We start from the raw sequence: 11,380 nt of genomic DNA on the forward strand, positions 1-11,380 counted from the left end.
ATCTTGATCAAAGACCTATGATTGATTCATGCAATAAATGCCCATCCTTCCGGTGTCTTGCTCCACCACAACCTCCATTTCCATGTTGCCCACCTTCCCAAGGCATCAAGCCGAGTCCCTCTAACTTGTAAGCGTAAGTAAACAGCTTTCAATGACCTTGAAAGCATCTCTCAAAAGCGTAAGTAAACAGCTTTCAATGACATACCATTGTCGATGTCAAAATACTTTTAACATGGTTAAATTCATTTACCGTAATATATTACTTTCGTGAATATAATAATCAAGCAACCAATTGGATTGCTACAAAAACTAGAATAGAGAAATATGTTTTTTATTTTTGTTGTTGGAAGGAATCATTTCCTCCTAAGCTATCTTATAAGTGTTTGCACAATGACTTATTAGATCTTAATAGAAAAAAGAGTCTATGGTAGATTGCTCTACAGACATCGACACTGCTTCTTAATCTTAGAATTCTATGAGTAGAAGATGAACCAAGTAATCATGCAACAAAGTCGAGTGCATTCATTGAAGAACTCGTAGTCAAAGCCATTACTTTTGTCACCCCACCAAAACTAGTGATCGTGTCATGATGAAACAAGAAGCAAAAAACCAGTCGTCGTTGTTGTCCAACAACACGAAGCTGCTTTTAATGCATCGAATACACTTGTGCATTCGTTGCGTGTTATCTAGGAAATGCTATAAGGAGATTCATGGCCACACTCTTGAGAGGATGGTGACGCTACTGATGAGTTGAACCACGTTGAAAGAAAATATAAATTGAATTATGTCTCATCTATATGGGCTTAATCATTTCTGATCAAAGATTTATAAACAATGATGTTGAGGTAGTCGAACTCATTTATTTCGTCGATCATTTTTCGGTTCATGTTTTTGTCCTCGAGTGACGATTTAAATTGATAGAGGAGGCTAGATGATTCTACTATCGTAACTTAAATTTAACTATTTAATGCAAATAACTCATAAATCTAATAGATTAATATTCTATCGAATCATATCGTGACGATAATATTGGAGTGAATTAGATGGAGCTAGAGATATATTACAATATAGAGCCATTGTTTGATGATGTGGTTTTATCAGTTATCCCAATGATAGTTCAATGAGTTTTGATTTCTAAGGACACTCCTCACAGTCTAAGGACACATCCCATGTCACATTTGATTTCTAAGGACACACTCCTCACAGTCTCTCGATATCCGGAGCTTTGCATATTTCTATAATTTCACAGAAACACTGAATAGTAGCACTGCATGAAGCACACTGAAACTTGAAGCGATAGTCTTTTTACCTTTATTTTCATCTCTCTTGTAGCTTCAATCACTTGCAACTTTCTTGCACCAAAATTAGTCTTGGAAAATTGTATAGCCAAGGAGGAAAAGATGGTGAAGAAGCTTTTGCTCATATGATGTCATGGTTCCCTGATCATTTGACTAGATTAGTGGAGTGAGAAGTTGCAGAGTTCCATTACTTCAATCACTTGAAACTTTCTTGCACCATAGTAGTCTTAGACAAGCTGTTGCAAGAGGCTATTTTGCATTTGTGTCTCAATCTACATGAAAAGGAAATACGGCCAAAGAGGAAAAGAAGATTGAAGAAGCTTTTTCCCTTATGATATCATTTTCTAAGTGTTCCTTAGACGGTTTGAACCAAATTAGTGGAATAAGAAGTTGCAAGTCCCACTACGTCTTCTTGGCAATTAAAGAAGGGGTTAGGCGTGAGGTGCCATTAACAACAACTCAAAGTCAAGAAGGGCATGCATCACAATCTACTTAAGGAAGCAAATCTTGGTTTGGTAGAAGAGGGTTACTGTCGAAAACGACACTTGATGAGGTCGATTTAGGTCGACTCGATCTATTCCTTGTATGACTCAATGTCAAAAACTTACATAAAAGATTAGGTAGATTTTGTACTATTGATAACAGTTTCTTTCGATGTTCAAGTTAGTGAACGTCTTATTTTACCCGATCGAGCATGATATTTTAAATCCGAGGAGGGAAAGAGAAAAATTGCTGCAACCGGATCGAAGCTAGTTTGATGCAAATGCCTCCTCCACTAACCTTGATCTGCCATCGTTTTGGATACTAATCATATCAAGATACGACTGATGTCAAATCGAACTCAACTAGACTTGGATTGAATGGAAGAGAACAAGCTAAAGAACTGGAAATTCTATCAAATGAGTGTGATCTTGGGAACACAAAAACTCAAACGACCTCAACACGTGAAACCATATGTAATCTGATTCATTCATTTAAATTGTCAAGCAAGAGAGAGAAAGTGAAGTAAGGCTGTAGACACAATCATCACAAAGAACTGTTAGGCTTTATGTCAAAGGTAGCAGCAACAGCAGCAGTAGGTCAACCATTAAGCAAAAATATCGGCACGTGAAATCATATGTAATCGAAGATGCCAACTGTTGGTGAAAACTTTAATGATTTATCGTAAGATTTTGAACTCGAATTCTGTCTTCGCCACTTATGATTGATTGATTATTTCAACTATCAGAGGAAGTGAAGCAAAGCTCATCTAACCATCACAGAGAACTGTTTGGCTTTATGACAAGGTAGCAGCAGCAGTAGTAGTAGTAGTAGTAGCAGGTCATTCTCCATAGACATATAGCGAGGAAGTGTATGGGGCTTTAGTGGGCGGGCCAGAGGAAGGCGCCCATGGCGAAGCTCCTCTTGTGGTCGACGTCGCCGGTCACGGGGAGGCCGTACTCCCGGAGGAGGCAGTCGAGCTTCCACTCCGGCATCGACTCGTAGTCGGCTCGGGTGTAGCGCGGGTAGTGCAGTGGCATCCGGAAGCAGTGCAGATCTCGTTGTTGCTGCTTCGCCTGCGCGCTGGCGGCGAGGGAGAGATTGGATACAGGTTGAGAAATGGAGCCCATGCTGCTCCTCCTTCCGCCTCTCTCCTTGGCTTCGAGTCTATTGAGCAGCTCGAACAAGGAGGAGGCGTCTTATAGAGGTGGTGGGGAGTGGCAAAGGAGAGATTAATTAATGGTCTTTGGAATTGACATGTTGTCAGTCAGTCAGTCAGTCTGTCCGTCAGCAGCGCACCGGCAGGGGTTGGCATTGATGAACAACTACATGACTTAGGTCACAGTCTCCGAATTTACCTCATTCGCATGGCAAATATCCATAAATATTGTCTCGAACATATCATCATTGTCGCCATATTTTTAATTCATTTGAATATACTTGGTGACATGGGTCCAAAATTGCTCGACTTAAAAAAGAAGAAAATGGTTTACTCTATGGTGATAAACACTTGAGATACTTAATGCAAAATCAATGAGACAAACTGATTGAGGACTAGTCTCTCTCTCTCTCTCTACATTAACTGTGACACCACATGGCACAAATCTATTCATTGGCTATGCTCTATGTTTCTGGAGACTTTGCTAGTGCATTATGTTGCAGAGCACTAGCAAATCTATTCGGACTTTGCTTGTCCGATAGACTCGTCTTCTTCATAAAATCTGGAATTGCAAGCACCACGCATTCAATTCACATCTTCTGTTTCTTTCATCTCTAAACAATTCCATCTACGATATGAATAGTATTTGGTTAACAGATCCTGTTCCGTTGAGCTTACATAGCAACAGAATCATGACTCCCCCGTTGGCTCGACAGCTATTTCCTTGAGTGTGTCTGACGCCGCCTTTGTTGTCGCTGGTAAATCTACGAGCTTGTGAGCAGGAGCAAAGTACATGTGCAGCGAAATCATGCAGATTATAATGCCCAAGAAAAGCTGCAGAAAAGATGTCGACCGTAGTAAACCGATCAGGCATAGTTTGTCACTTGTCCTATAGAAAATGTAGGACAGTAAATTGATACTTTGGCTGTTGATTTGATCTTGAGGGTATACAACTTACCTGCACAGTAGGCTTGAAACTGAAAAGAAATATAGATACGACCATCGTTAGTAACATTGCCATCGAAGTTGAATACACCTGAAAGGATGAGGAAAAACACGATAAGTTGAAATTATTGTCAAAAGAAACATATTGCCGGCAAAAGAATATCCACCGTGTTAATTAATGTTTATAAACATTGTGTTTCTTTGGATTTTTCAGATTCCATGAGAGAGAACAAATTTACGAAGATGGTAACTGTTGACAGTAAAGTTCAAAGGACTCTAATATTCTCATTTCTAAGTAACTTTAATACAAAAAGCATAAACATACATACATATAAAGTAAGTCAAATTTTAAATGCAACTTTGTCATGCAGTTGATGTTTTTAATTTGGGCTTGGTTTGCACTGTAGAAATAACCTTCTAAAGTTGACTAACAAGCTCTAACAAAGACATTAACATAAAAGACTGGCCCATACAGTCTACCCCTTACAAGAAATGCTTTCATGACTTGAACTTGACACCAAATCATAAAAAGGCTACTTTGCCATGGCAACCAAGGCTCACCTTCCTTCTCAAAGAAACATGTTCCATTTAAATTACTTCCTAAAGAGCAAGTCCATGTCCTATTATGATATGATAAATACAATACAGTGAAAATGAACAGCAACAATAATGAAAACCAATTTTATCCCTACAAGTAAAAAAGAAAATAAAAATAAAAATAGAACACTGGCTCAGATATAACAATCCAGAATAACATGCCATGTCTCAGCAAATTTTATAGGCAATATATTCTACCATTTTATGGCTACTTTAAGCGTGTCATTGGTTTGAGCATTGTACATGCAGTACGGAAAATCACTTCCACATACACAGTCGTAGAAGAAAGTATACAGGACTTACCTTCACAATATTGTCTGCATATTTCATCAGCCATGAAACTAACAACCCAGAAGATCCTAGGTTTAATACAACCAGCCATGTTGTAACAGTGTATCCATTAAGAAGACGTTGCCACCATGGTCCATTCTCAAATCCAACTCTAAAATCATCCATCATAAGCCGTGTCATGTTAAAGATTGCACCAAACCTGACAGTAAAGTGTAGCGATGGTAACTGATAGTATCTAACAACTCAATATTTTATGAATCTCTTGCTTCTATTTGCTGAGAAAGACAAGTTAACAAATGTACACACACACACACACGAAACAACAGATAAAGGTATATACGTATATAGTTGCACATTCTGCCAGTACAGGGTGTCGTTGTTCTTCTTCATCAAGTATTCTGTATAAACACCAGCTAGTGCAGAAAGACAGGCAGACAAGAGTCCAAACATGTAACCTTGTATAGGTGCTGAAAATAGTGAGTCACAAGATGCCTCTCCACAACCTTTCACCTGTGCATCATATTTGAAAAAATTATATAGGTGGTTAATATGATTGGTATGATCATCATTAGTTGAAGTTTGATATAAATAGGAATGAGTGGATCCAAAATATTCAAATGGCTTCATGAAAAACAGTATTCAGCGAGGATAAACAAAATGACCTTTGCATATTAGTCATTGACATCTTCCTTTTTCCCATATTAGTCATTCTAATCATCACATTGTCTCTCAGTCACCAGTGGACATAATTAAAGAGGAAAATGATCAGATGTCCTTCTCATGCTTGGATAAAGGTCCACACCAAATTCTTACCCGACTAAAGCCTCAAACCCTAATCCCACTACACATCTTCCTGCAATACTAGTGTCCACTTCCTCAAGAAACTTATATGAAGATGGAGCTCAACAATAAGAATATTTGGAGCGAATTAACCACTGTGATGGCACTCTTAAAAGGATTTGTATGCACTAATCTATAGATCTTAGGCACCAATATAAATAAAAAGCCTTGTATAAAGCTCAATGGTGGGAAAAGATGCATGTAGCTGACTCCAAATAGTAAGAACATTATGACTTGTTGTCACATGAGGAACATTACGACTTGTTGTCACATGAGGACAAGAACTAATTTAAATTTTATTTCTTACAACACAACAAAAGGAAGGGAACACCAATAATCTCCACATCTTATTTTTCAGAAAAAGTATATCCAAAAATTTGCACATAGAACAAAAGCATGGATTAATATAAACTATTCAACATTAATAACCTTGTGTATACCAATGATTCATAGACTTTAGATTTATTTGCATCTAACAATTAGTATAAAATTTTGTATATTTATCACCCAAAGTACCCACATTCGCTTGTTTGCCCCTCTAATATTGATACTTGAGATTGTTTCAACCAAAAAATTCCATTTATGGAGAAATACCCTAATCATAACATATCAACATCAAGAAAAATAGTCAGCATTTGATGGGTACTAAATGTTTGACCATCTGTAAATTTTCCTGATGGTATGTCTGATGCCAAAAGACGTTTGAAACACATTGTTGTTACAACTTACAAAAGCCCCTAATTCTAAGTCTCTACTCAGAAAATGTTACCAGCAAGATTTTGTGCTCTAACCAATCCTGTCCCAACATGGAAGTAGTTTGGAATCAGCCAGTCACAGTATTAAACCCCTTCCAAGTTTTGCTTGTTGAGATCGGTCATGCAGCTCCTATTTCGTGAAAATAAATCAAGGGTTCATCCAATTTGGTATAACAAATTAGAGGCATGCCGAGGCACAATTCAACAATTTTATACAATTTCATGACAACTTATGAATCTCAGTTGTGAAACAACTAAAATTGAATTGGAAATGGTTGGAACTGAAACAGCCGATTCTGTTGAAACTATCCACAGCTTCCAACAGTACGATATGTCATATAAACCATAAAGAAAAAATAAAAGCTCTTCTGAAGGACCAAAATTAGAATTGATTCTGATACTCTGGATACAACATCACCATCAATAAATAAGACTAGCCAGCAGGACATGATCGAAGTAAGGGATCCCAGATAGAGAAGAGGAGATAAAATAGGGCTCGAGAGAAAGCAGTTTCAAGCAGTTGGAGCTCTAACGACATGGGCTTCAGTGTTCAACCTTCCAATGAAATAAACTGGAACAGGAGCGCTTATATCTTATTAGAATGGACCAAACATTGGTGTACCAATATTGCTTTACCCCATAGATTCCAGTAAAATTAAATGAAAAAAGACATACTTCAAAACTCAAATAATTAGTGCAGTATGTTAATGGAAAAGAAACCACGAGTACCAAATGGAACTGTTAGGGCCAACTCTAGAACAGCTTAGATTCAAACTTGAGGAATTATAGATCTCCTAAATAACAGAGCACCTGGCTTGTAGTTGTCCCAACAGTTAATAGAACAACCACCATCCACTGTCAGGTTGACAACTTCCTCCTCAGAAACAACCTAAAACATCAAAAGGAAAGGATTCCACTGCAATCACAAACCATAAGTTTAATAACAGAGAAAAAGATTGAAATGACACCATAGGAACAATGGAAATTTTTCTTTCATGTACAAAGAATATTCAACAATATACACATTTAAGAAGACATCCGAAAGATCCAGTGTGATTTATTTCCAATTCCAACTAACGCCAGGAACAAGTGTCATGATTTCAAGTGTCATGCGACAATAACTGCACCATTATTACCATACTTCAAACAAATTCTTCAAGCTGACCCAATTTGTGTTACGGAACTAGATTAATTTGCCTTGCAGTTCTAGCATGAGTGTATTCTGAATTTTAATGCTATATTTGTAGTCAGAATATTCATTCTTTTCATGAATTGTTTCAACTAAACTCAACGTTCATGCCACAGTACGTCGATATTTGGAGTGGCAGCTTTTGAAAGAAAGACCAATTAGAAAAAAGAGCTTTAGCTTGCGTGGCAGTGACAGTGCTCTTTTTTTCAAATGCCCGGAAGTAGATTAAATGTGAACATGATTTTCGTTAAAATTAATTTTGAATACGAACATAATTTTGAAAAAACCTAAAATTAAACATGCTCATTTAAAAAAATGTTCATTTTAAAAATGTTAATTTTAAATAATGTTCATTTTAAAAAATGATCATTTTTAAACATATTATTGTTCATTTTATAAATTGTAGATATTTTTTAAAATGTTCAATTTCAAAAATGTTCATTTTAAAATGAACATATTAATAAGAAAAATGTTCATTTTCCTTATTACTAAAATATGTTCATTTAAAAAAAATCATTTTAAAAATGAACATATTAATGTTTATTTTAAAAATGTTCATTTTATAAAATGTTCATTTTAAAAATGTTCATTTTTAAATGAACATATTAATAAGAAAATTGTTCATTTTGCTTATTAATAAAATATGTTCATTTAAATAATAATAATTTCGTAAAATATGTTAAAAATGAACATAATAATGTTCATTTTAAAACATATTAATGTTCATTTTTAAAAAATGAACATATTTATTAAAATGTTCATCTTAGAAAATGTTCGTTTTAAAAATTTTCATTTTAAAATGAACATATTAATTAGAAAAATGTTCATTTTTCTTATTAACAAAATATGTTCATTTAAAAAAAATAATGTCGAAAAATATTTAAAAAATCTTCATTTTAAAAATGAACATAATAATGTTCATTTGAAAAAATGTACATTTTATAAATGTTCATTTTAAAACATATTAATATTCATTTTAAAAAATGAACTTATTTTTTAAAATGTTCGTTTTAAAAATGTTCATTTTAAAATTAGCAAATTAATAAGAAAAATGTTCATTTTTCGTATTAATATAATATGATCATTAAAAAAATAATTTCGAAAAATATTGAAAAATATTAATTTTAAAAATGAACATATTAATGTTCATTTAAAAAATTTTCATTTTAATACATATTAATGTTCTTTTTGACAAATGAACATATTTATTAAAATGTTCATTTTAAAATGAACATATTAATAAGAAAAATGTTCATTTTTCTTATTAATAAAATAGGTTCATGTAAAAGAAATTATGTCGAAATATATTAAAAAAACGTTCATTTTAAAAAATTATTCATTTTTAAACATATTAATGTTTATTTTAAAAAATGAACATATTTTTTAAAATGATCATTTTAAAAAATGTTTGTTTTAAAATAATAATTTTTAAAATTTTTAAAAAGAAACAACCTTCTAACCCTAGTCGGCCTCTTCATCTCTTTAATAGGGATCGGCTTAGGTAGGTTTTGCATGAATATCCCTCTCAATTAGGACTCTCATAGCTAGAGTCCTAACATAGTCCCGGGTCATTAAACAGATGCCAGTAGCGATCAGGCGTTGAAGCTGATATCCTTCCGTCCGTAGGGGCGGAGAGGACTTGTCCTTCTGGCTCGGCAGAAGGGAGGTCGGTTGGGGGCTCCCTCCCGAGGCGAGTTCCTGGCAGCTGTTCCTGCGACATGGGCCCTCCTTCTAGTGCCAAACTGATAGGGATCAGAGGTGTCGTGACTGATGAGTCAACACGGCTAGGCCCACTCGTCGACGTCATGAACCTCTGGCGGAATTATTGAGTCGATGAATTGGCTGCGCCCTTCAAGCGTCTCGGGCGTTGGTTGGGCGAGGGCAAGGTTTGCCAATATAAGCGTTGTTCGTGGAAGATGCGTCCTCTCCCCCCTCGGATGGTCGGGATTCTTCCTTGTGATGAGAAAGCCTCTTGGAGATGAGGGACGCGAGCTGTCGCTAGTCGGGTACGACTCGTTAGGCAACTCTCCTTTGTATACCGAGCGTCCACGGTGGCCTCTCCGGATTAATGCTTCTATCTAGTTGTAGAGGTCATGGCAGTCCTTTGTGTCGTGGCCATGGTCCCGGTGGAACCATGGAATCATTTTTTTTTTACAATAAATATCACCTATAAATTACTGTAAATAACAATAATACAAATGGCATTACTTTGACAACTCCATCAAGAAATCTACCAGGCAAGTTATTGCTTTTTTTTTCAACCCACCGAGTCGTTTCCTTTTTTTTTTCCCTAAAATTGACAATACCAATTTAGTCTTTCATTTTTCTTCCATATCCTTCCTTTTTTATATAATCTAAATTATTTGCATGCATTTTTGCCAAAGATTGGAAAGTATAAATTATTGTACTAAAATTGGAGCAAAGTTGCGTCTTACGTCCTCAGTCATTTTTATCCGGACAACAATACGTGTGTATTAAAGCAAAGGTAGAAGACTTGATTTGATTTATAATGACTTGATGCTATTATAGTCAACTTGAATTTAAGGATAAGGAGAGTTCTTCGTGAGTTAACATAAGAGGTAGGTCCTATCGGTGACACGGTTTCAAAATTGATCGACTTAAAAAGACGAAAGTGGTCAAGTATCAAAAACACGTATCACGAGATTTCTGTTGATAATTCTCTGTTTTTCCATTTATAATTTTATGTTAATTTTTTTTAAATGAACATTTTTTAAAATGTTCATATTAATGTTCATTTTAAAAATGAACATATTAATAAAATAAGTTTTAAAATGAGCATTTTTAAAATGTTCATTTTTTAAAATGAACATTAATATGTTTTAAAATGAACATTTTTAAAATGTTCATATTAATGTTCATTTTAAAACATATCACGAGATTTCTTCATGAGTTCATATTAATGTGATATTTAATAAAAAAATATTGGAAAATTTTAATTATTATTAATTAAAATATAAATTATTAGAAAATATTTAATTATTATTAATAAAAATATGTTTTATTAAAAATAATAATAATTTCGAAAAAAATTAAAAAAAATTAAAAGTGGATCACCAGATTTCTTCTTTTTTAAGAGGATTATCACCAATTTTGATAATAACTAAGATTAACTCAGAATTCTCAATACATCATCTAACTAAATTTAGCTTAACAACGTGAAATACTTAAATTCAAGTTGACTATAATAGTACTAAGTCATTATAAATCAAATCAAGTCTCCTACCCTTGCTTTAATACACACGTATCGTTGTCCGGATAAAAATGACTGAGAACGCAAGACGCAACTTTGCTCCAATTTTAGTACAATAATTTATTTTCAGTAATTTATAGGTGATATTTAATAAAAAATATTGGAAATTTATTTTCAGTAATTTATTTTCAGTAACTTGCTTTGTTGATTTCTTGATGGAGTTGTCAAAGTTATGCCATTTGTATTCATTCTTGTTTGTGAATCGATTATTTTCAGTAATTTTCAGGTGATAATTTTGATCCTATTCTCAGAGTGAGTTAATTCCATCTACGTTAATTTTGCTATACTTGCTGCAAGAAGCAATTTCTTCTTCATGATTAGTGATAATACCATATCCCTTATTGTATATCAATTACTTGCCAAAACCAAATCGCATCGACTATTACTTTTGTGCAAGTAATAACACTCACATATCTTTAAGAAATCAAATAAATCGGGCCATAAGTTCATTTACCCATAAGTTTCTTTATACATATTTTTCTGAAAATATTTTGTCTATATAAACTTATATAAACTGGTGGCCGCTCCCTCCAAAACTGTCTTCCCTCCAAAACA

The 11,380-nt window shown here is 34.4% G+C and overlaps 1 protein-coding gene across 2 annotated transcripts; it reads right to left on the minus strand.

Moving 5' to 3' along the window:
- Positions 1–3,185: 3,185 nt before the first annotated feature.
- On the minus strand, positions 3,186–7,235 carry LOC135631414 (CMP-sialic acid transporter 1-like). 2 transcript variants are annotated; one of them, XM_065139074.1, is made up of 5 exons: positions 7,176–7,235; positions 5,111–5,280; positions 4,783–4,969; positions 3,896–3,973; positions 3,186–3,771 (listed from the first exon to the last, which is right to left on the minus strand). In XM_065139074.1, the coding sequence occupies exons 1-5, from the start codon at positions 7,215–7,217 to the stop codon at positions 3,628–3,630; spliced, it is 621 nt and encodes a 206-aa protein (XP_064995146.1). In that variant the 5' UTR covers positions 7,218–7,235; the 3' UTR covers positions 3,186–3,627. The 2 variants fall into 2 exon arrangements, with proteins under 2 accessions (XP_064995146.1, XP_064995145.1); XM_065139073.1 differs by lacking the exon at positions 7,176–7,235 and having other exon boundaries at positions 5,111–5,416.
- Positions 7,236–11,380: the final 4,145 nt, after the last annotated feature.

Source organism: Musa acuminata, chromosome BXJ3-2 (genome assembly GCF_036884655.1).
Source record: "Musa acuminata AAA Group cultivar baxijiao chromosome BXJ3-2, Cavendish_Baxijiao_AAA, whole genome shotgun sequence".
Classification (NCBI taxonomy): Eukaryota; Viridiplantae; Streptophyta; class Magnoliopsida; order Zingiberales; family Musaceae; genus Musa; species Musa acuminata.

Excerpts from the sequence above, each read along its gene's own strand:
- LOC135631414 (XM_065139073.1), bottom strand. The coding sequence starts at position 5,397 with ATGAAGCCATTTGAATATTTTGGATCCACTCATTCCTATTTATATCAA. Across the intron at positions 4,970-5,110 it reads CAGAATGTGCAACTATATAC|GTTTGGTGCAATCTTTAACA; the intron begins GTATATACCTTT and ends CTTTACTGTCAG. Across the intron at positions 3,772-3,895 it reads GTTTCAAGCCTACTGTGCAG|CTTTTCTTGGGCATTATAAT; the intron begins GTAAGTTGTATA and ends TCTTTTCTGCAG.